The 19,788-nt window shown below is 45.6% G+C and overlaps 1 protein-coding gene across 2 annotated transcripts in view; it reads right to left on the bottom strand.

Annotated features, from left to right (window-relative positions):
• Positions 1–766: 766 nt before the first annotated feature.
• Positions 767–19,788, bottom strand: part of PTPRM (protein tyrosine phosphatase receptor type M) — a 606,371-nt gene continuing 587,349 nt past the window's right edge. For both annotated transcript variants that reach the window (XM_084887751.1, XM_084887752.1), the window contains 4 exons: positions 17,960–18,085; positions 15,917–16,080; positions 9,672–9,807; positions 767–1,507 (listed from right to left, as the gene is read on the bottom strand). In XM_084887751.1, the coding sequence (XP_084743877.1) occupies positions 1,454–1,507; positions 9,672–9,807; positions 15,917–16,080; positions 17,960–18,085 (480 nt within the window). In that variant the 3' untranslated portion in view covers positions 767–1,453. The remainder of the gene's footprint in view (positions 1,508–9,671; positions 9,808–15,916; positions 16,081–17,959; positions 18,086–19,788) is intronic.

Below are 19,788 nucleotides of genomic sequence, written 5' to 3'. Positions count from 1 at the left end.
TAACGAAACCTACTGTGGGGAGGATCTGCTGCCACTCGGGAAAGCGCCCTGCACGGTTTCTGGCACAGAACTGGTGTCTGATAAAGGTTGTCCCCACCAGCTACTGGTCGTCACTTAGCACAGCCCGGAACTCCGTTTATTCCTGGTGGAAGTTCACGGCCCAGCGTCTCCCTCCGACAGAGGTGGGGCCGGGCCCTGGACCTGCGCAGAGCAGAGCAGGCTGCCCGCAGTGATTTCCCTTTCCAGCAACTCTTTAGCTTAGTGTTTTGCTTAAGGGCACTCCGATCTCATAACCCTTAAAAAATGTTCCTTCAGCAAGTTTCAGGTGTGAACGATGCTTGGCGAGGACAGATATTACCCAGGGAACAGGTGAAAGAGAGGAGGAGGAGAGGGGGCTCCGAGTCAGAAAGTCTCCGCCCTGGAACTGCCTGCCCCCCAGGTGAGAATTCATGGCGCGGGCAGACTCTGGGCTGTGTTTTCTCAGCGCCAGGGGAGGCTCCCCGGATGGGCCTAGGTTTCTCACTGCCAAAAGTTCTGTCCCCAAAATTTTAACTCAACCTGCTCCAGGCAACAGTTTCCAAGTACAATCTCTCCGCCAGTGACCTGCAGGGACCGGAGCTGCTTCCGCCGGGCGCTGGGACGCTAGCAATACACCACGACTGGTCGCTGGTCTGTCTTTATTGAGCTGAGAATTCACACAAGGGAGCATCATACAGTCAGCCATTTCCTGGGCCTCATAAAAATGATTGTCACTCACTGCGCTTCACAAAAATTTCTTTTTAATGAATAAATAATTTGATGAAATCAAAAGTATTTACAATATAAACACGCGGAAAAGCTTTCGATCTGTGAATCTGATCGCTGAGCTTTGCACTTTTGGACTGAATTCCTCCCGAGCGTCTCCCTTAGAAACAATATAAATCTGATAGAAACAACAACTCATACAACATGTCTTTGTTCATTATATGTTTATCTGTTAGTCTTGGAAAGCTACATTAAGCTTATATTATGCAACATATTAAAATACAAATATTAACTAAAAATAATATATTATCATAATGCCAGGTAGCATTCTCCACGGAACAAAAAATGTACACTCAGCTGTAACAATAACAAAGGTTCACGGGTCACAAAATAATACCCCAAAGGTACAAATTCCTTCATAAGAATATAATTGTGCTCTTCAAGGCGCCAGCTGTCTGTGCTGCTCTAACAGGCGGGCGCCCAGGGGTACAGCCTCGGACGACCGTAGCTGTGTGTGCTTTCCGCCCGGCAGCAGCATCGCTAGGACGTGGGCAGTGCAAGCGGTTTTATACATCCTCTGGCTCTTAAAAAGAGCCAAATGCTGCAAAGCAAAATAAGCACATCTCGAGTCCTGATCTCATCTTCACAAACGCCTGGGGAGCTCTCGGCTTTGTGGGATGACAGGTCGGTCTGCAGGGCTGAGATGCCGTCAGCCAGAATTCAAGTATTCCAGGGCCACCTCGTAGCAGAACTTGTACTGGTCCTGGAACAGGGAAGGGAAAACACGTCAGCTCTGCGGTACCTGAACGCTGCTTCTAGTTAAGCAATGATGCCAGATGAGGGGTTTAATTGGAAGACGTCAAACTGAGAAGAAGGATCTGAATCGGCAATAAATGAGAAAGTCGTGGTTCTGAACCACAGATGTATCCACTGTTGGTATATGTTCCCACGAGGTCTGATGAAAGGTATTTTGATATCCACACTCACTAGAATTCCTGGGAAGTTCTAGATAACTGGAACACACATATATATGTGTTTGTCCATACATGCATGTTTACCTGTACATCAACATGCTGAGCACAAAGCAAGGGAAGATCACGAGGTAGAAGGGAAGATAATGAGTGCTGGAGGCAATGCCTCATGGCTTGCTCACAGAAGGCCCCAGTAAATAAACGTGGCTTCACTCCTGGCCCAGCTTAACCTTTGCTGTTCGGTCAGCTGGATTCCCTCCGTTTCATGAGGAGTTTTTAAGTACCTCTTAAGGACCAAGCACCTTGACCTGGGCTCTGACTTTGAGAAGTCCATGGTCCAATGAGGAGGATGAGACAAGCGACCCATGACAACCCATGAGGCAGAGCTGAGCAGGGCCCGTGAATGGTCCTCCAATGTGGAGGAGAGAGTGGAACCTCTTAGGGAAGATCTGGCGAGAGGCAGTAGGTAACAGGAGGGAGAGGGTGAGCTTGTAGAGCTGGGACAGGAGTTAATGTGCCTTGGTTTGCCCCAGACAGAACTGGCTTTTGCCTGTTGTCTGGGCATAAGCATTAGCAGCGTTCTCTTTTACTCTGAAAAGTGTCCCGGTGTGAGCGATTACATGACCATCCTAACTGGCATTAAGACAGGCATTCCAGGTAGACGTGACAGGATAAAGAAGGGCACCCTCTGGGAACCACATGCCAGCTCTCCATCAGGCAGTGACTTCATTTTTGTGAGCACTGCGCTCTCAGGTCATGGACTTGAGGTCCTGGCCCACGCACGTGGGGTCTCAGGTGGCGGGGAGGGCATCCAGCTCCTGTGTTGGTGCACAGTGCTGATGGATGCTCCCTGGGTGAGGCCTCTGAACAGAGCAGAGGGACCCAGGGGTTGAGGATGCAGCGGCCCAGTGTCGGGGGGCAGAGGGGCTGGCAATTGTAAGGCTCTCTTCACAGCTCAGGAAGAGGCAAACTTTTGTGAGTTCTGAGAGTCAACACCACTGTCTCATGGCTCAACACAATGGTCACAACCAAGGACATGGGTCTTTTATTTGCCAAATTCATTACAAATACATTTCTACCTTTTAAAAAAAACATGTCTCTGATTAGTCACTGCAATGTCCTTTTCCTCACCCATTATTTGTTCTCTAAAGGCCCCAACTAGTCCAACCTGTTTATTGGAAGACAAGAGCCAGCATACCAGTCTTTGGTGCAGAACCTGACATACAGTTGTGGGGGGGGTGGCACATGTTGGTCTTCTATGTAAATGATGACAAAGGACTCAGCAGCACTTTATACAGCTGAGCAAACAGGAAAGACTAGAGACCGGGGATTTCCAAGCACAGCCTCGGACCACAGAGAGTTTACAATCTAGAGATCATTTCCATACACTGACGGTGCCACAAGATCAAACACCAGTGGCAGCAACACCTGCCAGGATGGCTCACAGAAGAAGAGAAAGACAGGAACACACACTGGGGAGGATGTGGGGAAGCGGGAGCCCTCACACGCTGCTGGTGGGCATGCCAACTGGCATAGTCACTTTGGAAAGCAGTCTGGCCGCTCCTCAAAAGGCCGTAGAATCACTCTATAGTCCCAAGGAATATGCCCAAGAGAACTGAAAATAGTGTCTAAACAAATCCATGTGACTCACAACACAGTATTTTTAATTTCAGAATATTGAAAAGAAATCACTTGAATTTCAAAATTCTGATGTTGGCAGATCACTGAGCTGGCCTATTGGCTATAAAGTGCTCCAATGAGTTCTCTGTGTGTGTGTGTGTGTGTGTGTGTGTGTGTGTCATAGTGACACCCCTGTCCCCCCCCAATGAAATTCCCCAATGAAATTTTAAGAGATCCAATTTCTTATTGGATAAAACAGGATTTTGTACACACCTAATTGTGCAACTAACGCCAGTGCCTATTATGAACCCATTTCTTTTAACATGAAGATGTTAACATTTCTGGCCTCCAGGCACGCACTGGGAGGAAAGGGCTTTGGGCTCTGCTGCCAGGGGCTGCTGTGTAGGTCACGGAGGGGATGCTAATTTTCAAAATGAATTCTCTCTCTCTCATCTTCTCCCTCCCAACCAAGCGGTTAACCCCCACCGATCCTGTGACGACTGGCGTCTGAATCACAAAAATAAGAGGAAGGAGGGCAATCATCCTACATTGTTGCGTCCCCTCCCCGGAGCACCTTGGGAAATGCCTGAAATCTTCCTCCCATGGAAACTGATTTCATTTGATCACCAGGTTCAGGCCTGTCTTCCAAGGTTTCTCTCAACTCCCTTGCTTTTGAACAGTATAATTAAACCACAGGAGTGAGCCCTGTGCTTCAGGGGAAAAATGCTTATGCCTTGGTCCCCAGCTCTCCCGACTGGGGCGGCTTTGGCTGGCTTCGGGCACGAAGAAGGGATGTGAGTGGGGGTCTATCCTTGTGCAGGACGGTACCAGGGAGACCCGCTATTCCTCTCCAAGGCCCTACCCCACTGTCACTCCAGATCACATCTCTTGTTCCCGGGAAGAAAGTGACATCTGAAGAGGCACCTAAAAGTCAGGCTCTGTTTCAAAAGTCCCCACTCACTCTGAGGGCTCTGAGGCCGCCCTGCAGGGCCTGGGCTGTGCCTTTGTCACTCAGGCTGCTGTGTCTGAGGAACTGGGGGCCCTATGGGCAGCCTTCCACTTCAAACACCCCAGCCCTGCCTGCCTGGGGAGATTCAAAGAGAAGAGTCTGCTGGCTCATCTGCTGCAAAGCTCCCCTCTGGTGCTCCTGCTTTTTGAAACTGAGACAAGTTTCCTAGCTTCAGTTGATCCTGTGCTGACAGATCCTTCCGCGTGGAAAGAATCCTGACCGATGCCCCTGCCAGGAGGTGACAAAGTTCCCAGATTGGGTTCATTGTTCCCCGGGTCAATGGGGCAACCAGCCACCATGCCAAGGAGACCGCCCCCTCACCCCCCATAAGACAGCTGCGTGTCTCTGACAATGAGCGGGAAGGGTCCCTACTCTCATCTACATCTTTGAAAATGTATGGAGAACCTTCTGCCCGCAGAGCCCCAAGCAGTGTGTGTGGGTTCCCTCGTCAGCCCTGTGGGCATGTAGCCACAGCCTTCTCCAGGTTCCAGAGGGCAGCCAGGGCTGCCAGGATGGATGGCGGTCTGGGTACTGGGCAGAAATACCCAGTCACTCAGCAAATATTTATCGGGTACCCCCTTGGAGCTAGGAGCCCTGCTGATGCTGAGGGGGGTTGACCAGCCTCTGCCTCAAGGAGATCAGAGTCTTGGGCAGAGAGGGGACACAGGGCATCAACAGAGATTCCCCCAAATGCTTCCTTAAGATGCGGGAAAACCGACCCTGAGAGGACTTACGGAGAGGCTGCTCTCCAGGGCTGTGAGACTGGGCTGTGGGACAATGACTGGGCAGGCCTGAGAGAGGTGGAATGCCACTCAGACTGGCAGCCACAGCCGGCTGGGGCACAGCTCAGGGGCCTGAGTGCACATCTCTGATTCCTCACCTGAGTCCTATACCTTTCACTGCAACACACACACACACACACACACACACACACACACACACCCCTACATACTCCCACATCCACGTACATACACCTCGACCTCTACACACACCCACTCTCACATCCATACCTACACATACACATATGCACATATATCTGTACATACTGCATACCTATAACCACATCACACATCCACACATATACCTGTGTATACACACCCCTACATATATACCTATACATACCCCCCAGCTATTATCTATATACATACACCTACACATACACCTATGTACACCCCACATACCCACATCTATACACTCAAATGCGCCTATACCTACACACACAGCCCCACACCTATATCCCTACACATGCACAGCCCCTCACATACCCATGCCCACACATTCACATCCACTCATACACCTACCTTCACACCTCCACACAACACCTTTCAAATAGTCTGCTGATTTTACACAAGTTCACAGCATATCATATGTATGACTCTGAAGAGGAAAGAGGGCTGAACCTGGGTGGCCAGCTCTGCATTACAGGTGGGGGATACTGGCAGAGCTGGACCAAACAGGAGCTAGGGAGGTGGGCCTGGGCGGGCAGTCTGCTTGGCAGGAAAAGGAAGCCTGTCACCCAGCTGAACCCTGCTTCTCGCCTGCAGCCCTTTAGAGTCCCCAGGCCCCAGGCCAATTGGGTCTGAGTCTCTGGGGTGGGCTGCGGGATTGGAATGTCTAAAGTTCCCATTAAAGAGATGGAATGGCGGTTGCCAATGGTGGCTGAGGGGAGGGGGGAATGGGATGCTGTTGGTCAAGGGTATAAACTTCCAGTTATAAGAAGTTTGAGAATAGTTAGTAATACAGTATTACATACGTGCAAGTTGCTGAGACTAGGTATTCTCGACACACACACACACACACACACACACACACACACTGTATTAACTATGTGTCAATCACCTTGATCTTGGTAACTTTGGCCAAAGTTCCCACCACATCCCAGGCGATAATATATATCTCTAGGCAAGATCTGTCCCTGGAGGCTGTTTTTTTGCTAAAACAGAGCCCTAGAACTTCAAAAGCCCAAGTGAGGAGGACAAAGGTGAGAGGGGTGCTACTCGCTGAAGCACCCGTTTTCCCACAGCTATCAGGGCTTCAAAGGAGCTCAGTATTCAGGCTGTGGGGTCCCGCCTGCCCCTGGGACCCAGGCCTTTGGTTAGGACTGGAGGCTGGCGAAGCGGTAGATAATGTAGAAGCTGGGCTGAAGGGGGTGAGGGAAAGCACCCTGCTCCTCTGGGTAAAACACACACCTCACTGAGTGTTATAAATTATTTTGCTTCCTTGCAATCCATTGGCTTTTCTCCTGAGCCCCAAAACTAAGAATTTGAAGAAATAAATATTTTAGGGCTTCCTAGATCTCTCTTCAAAGTGCCATGCTTCAAAGCAGATGGATGGGTTTTCAAACTTGGAAGCAATTTGGAGAAATCAGGGCCTCAAAGGGAGGTAGAGACGGGACTCCCCTCTGCATGCTCCTCCATGCTGGCATGGAGGGGGCGGTGGTTTTGAATGGAGGGGACCTCTGTGGATTCAGCCTCCACATTTGATACATGAGCAGGTCTAGAGGGGCCCAGGCCAAGGCTCTCCCGACCCCATCCACCTGGCTCCCCCGTGCCAGCACAAGTGCACTCCAAAGCCTTCTGGCGCACACATCGCCGTTCCATGAAGATGCAGCTAAGAAGACTCCGCACTCTGTACGTTTCAATTGCGGGCACAATATCCAGTGCTTAGGAGAAACTCAGTCTCCGATGGCCTTTTATGCCCAATAGAATTGTAGCCGATTTTATCACCCTGACCTGAATTAATCCCCTTAGCCAATATATACACAGGTACAAGGACCACTCTCACAGAAATTGTACTTAAAGGCAAAAACAAACAAATGACAAGGGCCCTTATTTAGTTCAGGAAGCTTCAAGCCCACTGCCAAGAGCACTGTGACATTTTTTTGCCGGTCACCAGGTATTACCTTGCGAATATTCACTGTGGACAAACTTATCAGACATTCTTCTCAGGAAATTGCAAAACTGTCCTATTATTTCTCAGCCCTTGACTTTATCCTAAAGCTGGTCCCGACCCTCTGAGTTCTGGGCACGCAAGAATCCTGTTTTCTCTAGTCCAGTGGTCGGCAAACTCATGAGCCCACAGAGCCAAATATCAACAAATGTACAACGATTGACATTTCTTTCAAGAGCCACATTTTTAAAACTTAAACGTCTTCTAACGCCACTTCTTCCAAATAGACTCGCCCAGGCCATGGTATTTTGTGGAAGAGCCACACTCAAGGGGCCAAAGAGCCACATGTGGCTCGTGACCCGCAGTTTACCGACCGGGGCTCTACTCTAATCTTACACAATGACAGTAAGTAGTGAGTTGGGTCAGAGGCTCCCTTCTGGTCCAACCACCCAGGTCCCATTCATTTCGGGGAGAAGCAGCACCACTGATTTGGGAAAAGCCACCTTGCTTCTGCCCATAAAAATGTGAGAGTGATGTGAGTGATGGAAGCTGCAGCCAGAGCTTAGAGGAAAGGCCTGGGAGGATCTATCCTAATCCTCTGCTTAATGTAGGCTGCACACAGAGGGAAATGACTTTTTTTTTTTTAAAGCAAGGTCAGCTTTGCCCAGGTACCAACCAAAGTTTGGAAGGTACACATCTGTCCGTGAATCAGGGAGATCAAATACAAAATGAAGGCACAGCAAGTTTTAATTGATGCCTTTGTTTTCAGCCTCTGTCAGCCTTCTTGTCTGTGTTCAATCCAGGCCACTCCTGACTACCAGACTGCCCTCTGGTCACTTGCTTCCCAGGAGACTGAGAATTCTGTGGTGGGAGACCCTACCCTTCCCTCTGGTTCCAGTGACCATGGCAAACTCCTCAGCCTCTCGGCCCCTCCCCAGGAGATCTGTGACCCGTGAAAGGCGTTAGGAGTGTCACCTACTAGCTTCTAGCCGCCACCTCCTGCGTCTCACCCAACACTTCCCATAGCTACTTCAGGCAGGCTGCTGGCTGCCCCGTGCCCTGTGGACACCTGCACTATCAAGAACCACCATTCTCACCTCCACAGTTTCCAAAAAACACTTTCACGTACATCATCACGTGGGATCCCTTCTATAAGCCAATACATCCCTCGTTTACCCAACTCAGACCCAAGGGAGTAAAGTGTCTTTCTTGCCCAAGGAGACTTACATCGACAAGTTAGTCACTCTGTTGTTTCTCATCAGAGCATACACATTGACAAGTTGTCTGAGGCCATAACTTGAATCAATGGCAGAGCTGAGACTAGAATTTGGGTTTTCATGGGCTTCCCCAGGGCAGGAATGAGGGGAGCGGTGCGGGTGGCGACACACAGTCCTTCTTCCACAGAAGCCAATGTGATGCCTTCTGATGGCTGTGTGGGCCCGCACCTGGCCAAACAGGTGGCCTTGTACCAAACCCTCTGCCCTGCACCATGCTTCTTGGAAGCAGAACAGCTCATCCAACATGGGACACACCGCTGGGGAGACCAGATACTCTGGGGAGTGACTTGGATTCAGTGTCACAGGCCACTGTCATTACCCAGTTTCGTGTTCTGCTGTAATGAATGAGGGCAACGGCTACTTCCGCAACCTTATCGTAAATCTCAGCTCTCTCTTCAGTCTCTTTGTGATATTTAGAATGTTAACCCCCCTGCTCCAGCGCTGTGGCCTCTCTTCCTCCCTCTCCGCAGGCGCTCCTCCCCACCTCGGGATTAGTCCTTCTTTTCCTCCAGACCCTGCTTCTGCCCACAGAGGAGCACAAAGACCCAACCTGGAAGCTCGCTCCTCTAAGCTGGCTCGGCTGTTCTTGAGTCACAGTGGTTGGCATTTCAACAGCTCCACACACAAAAGAGAGATTTCACGAAACACTCTGCGAAAATAATTGCACGGAGTCCTTTGTTTCTCAACTCCTCTCTAATCCCTTTTCGCAGCGATGGCCACCATAATTAAGTGCAATATTCCGGTGTCAAACTAAATCCACAGCTTTGATAAATATTAGGCGATTAAGCTATTTATAAGATATGCAATTTGAAAAATCTGGCGTTTCACGTGCTATGATTATGTCTTCTCCTGAAGACTAAGTGCTTAGCCACACGGAAGCCTCTGCCAGGAGCGGGGATTAAATAAGGATGTTCACTTGTGAGTTTCAACTGTTTTCACATCTCAGATGCGCTGAGAGGAAGTCTCTCTCTGTGGCAAAGCGAAGAGGGAGAACAGCCTTTGCAAGTGGAGTGACCACATGATGTTTTCGAAACAATGAGCCTATCCCATTGTGATCAGTTTCCCTGCAGACCTGAGACTGGAGGCCTCCTCCTCCCGACCCAGCTACCCCCCCCCCCCCCCCCCCCCGCCGGCAGCGCCCCCTGCGGCGCGGAGGCCTACCAGCAGGTCCACCATGTTGGGCTTGTTGTTCCGCAGCGTCTTCACCGCGTGGAACACGTCCACGGTGCGCTGGTGCCGCAGCATTTCACACACGATGCTGATGGCGCAGAAGGTCCCGCTGCGGCCGCCCCCATTCCTGTGAGGACAGAAGCCAGAGAGTTGGACCTTTGTCTGCCTTACATCGCGCCCCTTAAACCCTGAGAACCCGTGGTGGTGCAGCTCCCGGCTGGGACCCTCCACCTGGGCCAACCTGCTAAGGAGAGGGGATGCAGCCCCTGCTGTGCTGGAGGCAGGAACTGGAACCCCTGTTCTCCCAGCCTCAACGCAGCCCTAGATGACAGAACTTACAATAATACAGCACCTTGTCAATTTCTACAGGGAGGGCCTAGCTCGGAGATGTTTCAATGATTCAGTGCTTCAGTTAAAACTGGTGACAAGTGTGGGTTCTGCTCTACGATGGACTTGGCCTTACAAATACCCAGTAGCATTCCATTATTTACTTCTAAGACGTAAGGGCTCTTTTTAAGTAAAGCTTTTAATTTTGAACTAAGTTTAGACCTACAACATTGCTGCAAAAAGAGCAGCGAGCGTCCCGCCCTCCCCCTCTGTGGGCTTCTTACATAGCTACTACCCATCATCAAGCCAGGAGGTTAATGCTGTGGCATGACTATTGCTACCCTGTGGGCCTCAGTCATGGCACCGGCTTTTGGATGCGTGTTCTTTTCCTGGTCCAGGATCCCGCCTTGCATTTCATTGTCATGTCTCCTTACTCTCCTCCCATCTGTGACTGCTCCTCCTTGTCTTTCTTGACCTTGGCACCTTTGAAGAAGACTGGTCAGTGATTTTTTTTTTTTTTTAAACCAAAACAGAGAATGTAGATGTGGAAAGTAGCCATGATCCCTATCCGTAATTGGAGAAGTCATTATGAAATACAAACTGTAGACTGACATTCATTTGGGTTTGTCTGATTTTTTTTTTTAATGATTGGAAATGGAGTTACACATTTTGGCAAGAAAAGCCACAGAAGGGGCTGTTGCATTCTTCAAGGGATTCATGTTGAACTCACAGCTGCTGCTGATACACCTGATCACTTATTAAGGTGGTAGGTGTCTGGCAGATTTATTTTCACTGTGTAGGTGTTACCTTTCTCTTTGTAATTAGTGAACATAATGGGAAAGATACTCTGGGATTACGCAAATATGTTGTTTCACCTCAAACTTTCACCTACTCATTTTAGCTTATATTGGCAGATCACATTGATGGATCCCGTCTGCAACAATGATTACTGTGGTGCTTGCCTAATTGATTTTCTACCTCCCTCTCTCCTTCAACATTCTTCTTCTCCCCTGTTTAAGATTGTTATTTAGCTTATTTTTTTTTATCATTTGTCAATTTAGACCTATTAATTCTATTTTATGAGCTAAAATCCAGTAGTCTACATATTTTGTTGCTGAAATTGTTCTAGCTCAGGCCACTAGCCGCTCCATCAGATTGCTTTCGTGTTCTTTCGGCAGTTTCTTTCTTCCTTTCTTTCTTTCTTTCTTTCTTTCTTTCTTTCTTTCTTTTTACAGAGAGGAAGAGAGAGGGATAGAGAGTTAGAAACATCGATGAGAGAGAATAATCGATCAGCTGCCTCTTGCACACTTCCTACTGGGGATGTGCCCGCAACCAAGGTACATGCCCTTGACCGAATCGAACCTGGGACCTTTCAGTCCGCAGACCCAACGACGCTCTATCCACTGAGCCAAACCGGTTTCGGCTTGACAGCTTCTGTCATTTTTTTTTTTTTTTGAGTATGTCCTTACTTTCTGCAACCACAGATGTTCCAGACTCATTCTATATGGTCCCTATACCAGCTCTAGAATCAACCAATCTAGGGATCTTTTAAAAAATAAATACAGGATCATTATTGCAGCTAACATTATTACACATTACTCTTTTAATGTAATCAAGTTTCTAGTCACTGTTTAAATTTCTCAGGAAATTTAAACAGTGACTACTACAAATAGTAGTTGTCTATTTCAAATCTACATCCAAGCAAAGTCCATGCATTGCATTTAGTTGAAATGTCTTGCAAATTTATTTTAATCTATAGTTTTCTTTTCATTCTCTCTTTTTTTCTTGGTAATTTATTTCTTGAGGACAAAGGGCCATTTTTCCGTAGAGAGCTCATGTTCTGGGTTGTTCTCATTCATTGTGTCTCTGAATATAATTTAACATGTTACTCTCTAATCCTGTATTTTCTATAAATTTGGAGTTAGTTTCATAAGAATTTTAATTTTTTTGGATAAGGATGCCTTATAAGTATACTGTCATTAGGAAGTAGGCACAGATATAAAATTGTTCCTTGATTTGTGATTTTAAGATTTATCATTGTGTTCAAATGTCAGCTTGATCAGTCCATTACTAAGTTTCAAAGCAGTTTTTAAAATAAAGTATAACATACCTTAAATTAAGTCCATGAATGCTAAGTATATATATCAGTTAATTTTTATAAATGCATATGCCATGTAAACACCATTCAGATAAAAATATAGACTATTATCAGCTCCTGAACCCCCTCTTACTCCTTCCTGTCAATACCATCAATACTCCAAAGATAATCTCTGTTCTCACTTTTATCATAAAAAATTTATTTTGGCCCTGGACTTGTGGCTGTTGGTTAAGCATCGTCTTGTGCACTAAAAGGTCACCAGTTCGATTCCGAGTCGATTCCACTTAATATTATCTGTGAGAGAATCATCCATATTGTATCAGTAATTTACTTTTTTTTATGTTGCTAAAAATAATTACATTGATTGGATATACTACTGTATAATTTATTTCTCTAACAGCTGATGAATGTTTGGCTGTTTCTAGTTTCCGGTACTATGAGTAAATCTGCTGTAAACATGCCTCATGGTTGCATATATGACTCACTTCTGTAGTCATGCCTAGGAGCAGAAGAACTCAGATAATGTATGTGCATTTAGCTTTAGTTAACAGCTCCAAAACAGCTATAGCATATTTACCTCCTACCAACAGCGTATGGGAGTTCCAGTTATTCCACAGCTTCACCAACACTTGGTATTTTAATTTATGTGTTTGTCTTCTAAATTCTAGACATTCTGTTGAGTATGCACTGCCATCCGACTCTGATTTTAATGTGTATTTTCCCGACAACAAATGGCACTTAAGACCTGTTCTATGCTTATCAGCCTCTTGGACATTCTTTTCTTTCTTTCTTTTTTAAATCAAGTTTTTGTCAAGTGTTATGCCCAAACAACCGGGCTGTCTAGCCTTTTCCTATTGACTTGCAGTAGTTCTTCATCATTCTGGCTATGAGTCCTTTGTCGGATGGATGTATCACAAAACTCTTTACCAGCTCCGTGTCTTGCTTTTGCACTCTGACTGGTGTTGTAGGTGAACTTAAATACTTAACTTCAATGAAATCCAACACATCAATGTTTCCTTCGTGGCTAGTGTTCTTTATCTTGTGTAACACATCTTTGGTAACCTCATGGTCATAAAGATTTACTCCTGGGAATGTCACTTCTTTTCTTCTTCACATTTTGGTCTACAATCCATCTGGATGTGATTTTTGTATATAGTGTGAGGAGAGACACCAGGTATGTAGGCAGTCTTTTCCCACTCCCTTGAAGTAGGTATGCTGCGGGATCTTTGTTGTACATCAGGTGACCCTGAGGTGTGGCTCAGTTCATGGATTTTCTCTTGTGTGCCATTAGTCTATTTTCTACCTTTGCACTGACACCACACTGCTTTTCCTCCATTAGCTTTTCACCCAGTGCTCTCAGCAACTGTCAGAGACATTGTCTAAATCCATCATTTTCATTAAGGATTGCAAAGTGGTGATATCTTACATTTCTTTTGGTTTTATTAGCTGGGAGATATGTATAAAGAAAAAAATCCCCTATTTGCTTATCGTGAGTATATGTGGCTTAAAGAACCATCCTTGGGCAGGGATGCTCTGCCCACAGCCATTAGGTGGCGCTACATTATGCTAAAACAATGTCCTTACCTCAGAATAATAGCAGGGAGCTGTTTGGATCAAAGCATTCTTTGCTGGCTTATACTGGAGGATACCAATTTAACCTAAAAGTCTCACAACTAAAAGTCTTAGATTTAGATTTAAAAGCCTAAACAACAATAAACATTCTCACCAGGCCTGTGTCTCTTGGCCACCCCAATGTTAAGAGAGCAAGAGGCAGCCCCATGGGAACCACAAGGACTTTGTAATGGAGAATGCCCTCCTCCCCCCAAAAAAGCAAGGTTTTTTTTTTCATCAGAAGAAGGGGAAGAACAGCGGATGTCCACCACCATCCACTACAGTTAGGTAACAGCCCTCTGTTTTAGATGTCACGTGGAAAGGTGACATAACTGCTTAGTTCTAGGGCCACAGCTGTGTCCCGGAAGGTCATAGTCGGTGGTTGTCTCTGAGGTACAGTGATGTAAGGGAACCTTGTATCTTCCCCTCAGGCTTGTCTAGTGCCTCAACTTCCCCCACTGTGACTTAGTCCTTTGTATTACGGCACTTGCCCTTGTAAGGAAGCTACTCATCAAATTCGGTACCATGCATTATGCTCCTAGTTCTAAATGCTGGCAGATGCTAGATGCAGAAATGGATATCTGCAAACTACTTTTAGGGTTTTTTTTTTTTTTTTTTTTAACTTAATAGATATAATACAAACTCTAACTAAAATGTTAATTTTCCTTGCCAGGATTGTATCAACTCACTCTGGTGACCCTCTGATCTTATTCTGATCAGAGGTTATATCTGGACTTGAAAGATATAAAAATGGGTCTGTGAGTTGTTCATCATTCCTTTTGGCATTTTCTTGGTAGAGATGTTTTTAATGAAGTGGGTCCATGAAAAGGAAGGAGAAAGTAGTAAAAGGTGATGGCTTATGAACAGCTTTTCCGGGGGCAAAGGATGAGGGTTAAGTGTGAGTAGGTTCATAAGGTTCTTTCCAAGGGAATACCAGTTTCCTACAGGCTGACAGGCCACATTTTGACTTGAGAGGCAAGGCAGAGTTCTAGGTGGTCACAAGGAGTCCTAGGGCCCTGAGTGGGAGTGGCATGGCATGAGATATGGGCAAAAGGTGGAGAGTAACCCAGGCCCTTAGCCAAGCTTTTAATTAGGGTTCGTGGGCCCAGAGTAAAACTTTATTTTCCCTTCAATTTGAGAGAGATCTCATTGTGTACTTCTAATGACATTCCACTGGATGAGACATAAGCTTAACACCTTAAGTTTCCACAAATTCTCTAAACATTTTCCCTAATTGCCATGACTTTCTAATTGCCTGCTCCATTAAGCCAATTCCAGCTGGCTGATTAGCTACATATCATCACCAATGAGAAAGTGCAGGTGAAAGTGCTTCGAAAAGCACGGAAGTCTCTTTTCAGCAGCTCTTCATTTTGGCCGAATGTTAAAATTACCTAGGAGTTTAAAAACACACCAATGTGTGGGCCTCACCCCCAGCGATTTTGATTGAATTTGGCTTGGGTGTGGCCAGGGCACAGACATTTCCCAAATGACTGTCAATGAGCAGCTAAGGTGGGAGTCACTGCTCTGTGGCAAAGGTCCTCCCATTTCAGCACCGGCTAAAACTGGTGGCCTGGAGACCACACTCTGGAGACAATGGCTCTAACCAAATCTTCCCAATGTATATATTCCCAGGCCAAAACCAAAATAAAACAACAAAAAACTCTCTTAAAACCACAAAGAAAACCCCCCACACAGTTCCTTTGGAGCTTCTGACATGATTTCCAATAGCATCACCCGCTATACTATTGTAGTATGATGGCAAGCTAGCCCTGATTTGTAGTATTGGCTGATTTCTGTGATGTAGATTCTTTCACTTGGATGGTTTATCAAGTAATCAACAGTTTAGAAAGTTCAACCAGCTCAAAAAGTCCCCCAAATGTTAACAACTGGATCTCAAGAGCTGGTAGGAGCCTACTGGGCTAACCCATGTTTTTTTTTTTTTTTTGGGGGGGGGGAGGGGAGGGGTTCCCAATCACAAGGTCGGGCTTGTTTTTATAGCAGTCACAGTCTGTGCAAATGCAGAATCAAAACATGCATATCTTGTTTTCTGCAAAGCAAACCAAACCTTCATCAAGTAGATCATCTTTCACTCACATCTACTTATTTCTTCCCCAACTGTAGTGAAACAAGAGAGAGTGAAATGGCAGGTAATGGAAGGTGGCTGGTCATTCCCAGACGCAGAGCGCTATCTCACACTTACAAGCAGTGCACAACCGTGCGGCCTTCCCCACCATTGTATTCCTCCTGCCACTTGTCCACTTGGCGAATGAGCTTCAAGAAGGAGCGCTTGGACACCGGCGTGTCTCTGTACATCGGCCAGCCCAGGAACTGGAATTGCTGCACCATCCGATATCCATCTTGGGGCTGGAGGATCAGGCAATAAGCAGGGAGTGAAAAAGAAAACAGGCATTATTTACTTTATTGAATTCCAGTGGGCAGGTTCCACCTACTTGGTCTTCTCATCAAAGGAGGGCAATATTAAAGGAGAGGCTGACCTATAAATAACAGAGGAAGCTTCTACTGGCCTGAGAGTTATGAGTTTTAATATTGAGGTGTTATAAAAAAACCAGGTGTTTGAAATGACAGACCAGGCAAATCAAAGTGAAGCCAAAGGCTTGCGATTTTGCAAAAACCAAGTGAAAAATAACACACAACACGAACATTGACCACGTTGTGTAGCAAATGGTAAAACCGCTCTACTTTAATTACAGGTAAATTACAGGTAGAGGATAAGTTACAATCAGGAGATGCTCGTGAGCTCAGGGTGTTATAGATTGCACTGCATTTCCTGTGAATATGATATGGTTTTGCTTATTGGTATGAATCTCCTGAGATACCAGTAGTTAATTAATCTTTACTCATAGTTAAATAGAATTGCACTATTCAAGAAAATGTTAGAAAAGGCTACCGTTTTAATCCACCATGGCTACACCATTGGCGCTACATGTTCCATGGCCCCCAGCAGTCTTGGACACAGGTGGTCACGCTTTTTTCATTGACACACTTTCTTCGTCTGGCTGTTCCTTGTCCCTGACTGCTCTCTCCCCTCTGTAGTGGCCTCCCCTTCTGATGGACTACGGCTCAGTCCATGGGTCCCTTTCGCTTTTGTCTCTTATTTGATGATTTCATGGCTTTAAATATTCCAGTAAGCCATCAATTCATATCTCCAGAGCAGACCTCTGTCCTCATAGATCCAAATGCCAACTCAATATTTCCTCATAGATGTCTAATGGTCATCTCAAACCTAGTATGCTTCAAATTGAACTCCTGACTCTCTCTCCATTTATGACCCTCTTCTCTCCTGAAATTGTCCTGTTTATATCCACCATCTTCCCTAAATTGGTTCATGTCAATTCCATCATTCTAGTTCTCAGAACCAAAATCTGGAGAGTCACCCTCAGCTCCCTAGAAGCCAAACTGCCAGCAAATCCTATCGATTCTGCTGTCAGAATATACCAGAATCTCTCTATTTCTTACTACCTCCAACTGCTACCACTCTGTCCTGCCATTGTCATTTCTCACCTAGACTGTTATGATCGTCTCCCGATGGACCTCTCTTAAAATCTGTTCTCAACACAGAAGCCAGAGTACTCCTTTTCTAAGGTAAATTATATCATGCGATTATTCTCAAACCATGTAATGGCTCCTGATTTCCTTCAGAGCAAATGCTCAAATCTTTGCAGTGGACTGCAAGACCCTGCATGATCCCTGCCATGCCTCACGGCTGCCTCTCCTAGTCCATTCCCTGCCATGCCTCACGGCTGCCTCTCCTAGTCCATGGTGATCATAGCTTACTGTGCTCAAGCCACATCAGCCTCTTTACTGTTCCAGAAACCCTCCCTCAGGGCCTTTGCACTGACCAGTACTTCTGCCTGGAAAGCTGACTCTGCAGAACATCGGATGGTTGCTCCCTCACTTCCATCAGGTGTTTGTTCACACTGTACATCTACTTAAGACAGAGCCTTGCTCTCCCTCCTGTTAATGCCCTAGCACTTTCTACATTTCAGATTTTTTTCTATAGCATTTATCAATTTCTAACATATCTCATTATGTCTAATATATCCATTATTTATTGTTTATCACCTCCTATTAAAATGTAAGTTTCATAAGGTCAGGGAGCTTTGTTTTGTTTACTGATATAGTCTATGATCCTGGAACAGCGACTGTCACAGAGTGGCACCCTAAATATGCAGTGAATGAGAAAATAATGAAACCCCAATGTGATATTGGCTGTGGTTCTTACTCTGGATGCATTATAAATACGGAATATCCTGCTGATGATGTCTTCTTCTAAATCAGCAGAAACAAATTCCACTTGGATCGGGCCATGTCTGTGAACTCCGTTCTCTGGCCAGTACTGTGGACACAACTGAATTCAAAACAAAGAAACACGAGGTTATTTTAAGAATAAGTTTACTCCAAGCAGTTTGGATATGGTCAGTATTGACATTCAGTGGGTCTTAATACATCCGTGATTCACTAAGTTTTATTTCCTTTCTCTCCCTTCAAGAAAGTAGACTTGCAGACTTTCTTGTTGGCTGATTCCTCAGCTCCACCTGTCCTTCTTCTAGTCCTTTTCCCTGCATTTTTTCAGAAAGCATAATTAAACTATGAGCAATTCTGTTTTCTAAGGACATGTGGATGCTATTTTACACATCCCATAGTAAGATTCCTTTTGCTGCTGACAGGAACTCTTACAAGGCCCTGGGAAGATGCCACTAGCTGCCATTAGAAGAGCTACGGTTCTTAAGATGACACACATACCTACAAACACCCAAATCTCCATCTTCCCCTGGGCTTGCTTTGCAATTTGTAATCACTTTGGGGAATAAGGTTATTCCGTGACAAGATACTGATAACAGCGTTGCATTGCATTCTTATGCTCTGGTCCAAACCCTCCCGCTCTGTTCTAGAAAACCTGGTGTAATAAGAGTAAATGCTTTACCTGGAGGTGGCTTTAATAAAAACCACAATTTCCTAGAGTCTCACACTCTAGCTTTGGTGACACTAGGTTACTGGAACTTTTGTATGAATAGGATATGATGCACAGTTCTAGTGGAGAAGTGCAGCTGGGCATGCTGTCTTATGAAACTGGGACTTTCATTCAGTGAGCCACCATTCTATTAGCCACAGTGTTAGAATACCCAAGATAGGTGAGAGAATACCCAAGATCTTTCCTTCTCACAAAGCTTTTCTAGCCCTAAGACTCCAAAAGGCATTTAAAGTTGGAAATTAAACTTCTTTTGGGACATGATATTCCAGTGACACACTGGGTAGTATCATGTAACTTTTATCTTTCTGATTTACCAGAGGGACAAATAGCTGTGATGAGACAAAAAAGAACTACTTCATTACTTTATAACCAGTTGCTATTGGGCTAAGAGCAGATGAAAAACATATCAGCTAATTTTAAGCAGAAGGAAGAACCACAACAAGAGAATCTACTAGCTGAATTTCCTTTCTGATGACTTATTTTCCAAAGGATCTTAGTGTCAAAGGTTGCAATTTATATATCTTGCATATAAATTGATTTATATGCAAGATAATTTTCAGTTAATGGCGGGTTGACCTAAAGAGCAATCTTCCTCCTTTATAAAGAAGTTAGAGGTTTGGACTTTATGATTAAGATTGAAAGTAAGGTAACTAAGAATACTTAATAGTATCTTAGAAAGTACATTTATTTATTTTTAAAATGTATATTATATTAGTTTCAGGTGTACAGTCCAGTGATTAGACAATATATAACACTAAGTGATTATCCAGAATAAAAATATGGTACCCAAGTTGGTGGGGCAGGGTCTAAGGGAATCACCAGGGCAGGGTGAACAGTCATAGCCAGGTTGATGGAAACTCAGATATGGCACCCCCTGCTGGTTCTGTGGGGGAAGGACTCAGAAAGGGAACAATGGCCTTTGCCAGCACTTCTGTCTGGGAGAAAGCTGCCCCTCCAGCTCTCATCTGATGCCAGACATTTTAGTTTCTACCCTTATGTCTCTGGTACTTTTCAAGGTACTGACAAAGCACTGGAGTTCAGAGGGAGAGAGACTGAGTAAGTCTGTGTGGGGCCTTTTA

Source organism: Pipistrellus hanaki, assembly GCF_964339955.1.
Source record: "Pipistrellus hanaki genome assembly, chromosome: 6".
In the NCBI taxonomy this organism is placed as follows: Eukaryota; Metazoa; Chordata; class Mammalia; order Chiroptera; family Vespertilionidae; genus Pipistrellus; species Pipistrellus hanaki.
The sequence above is the reverse complement of the archived record's forward strand: the minus strand, read 5'-3'. Positions and strand labels throughout refer to the sequence as shown.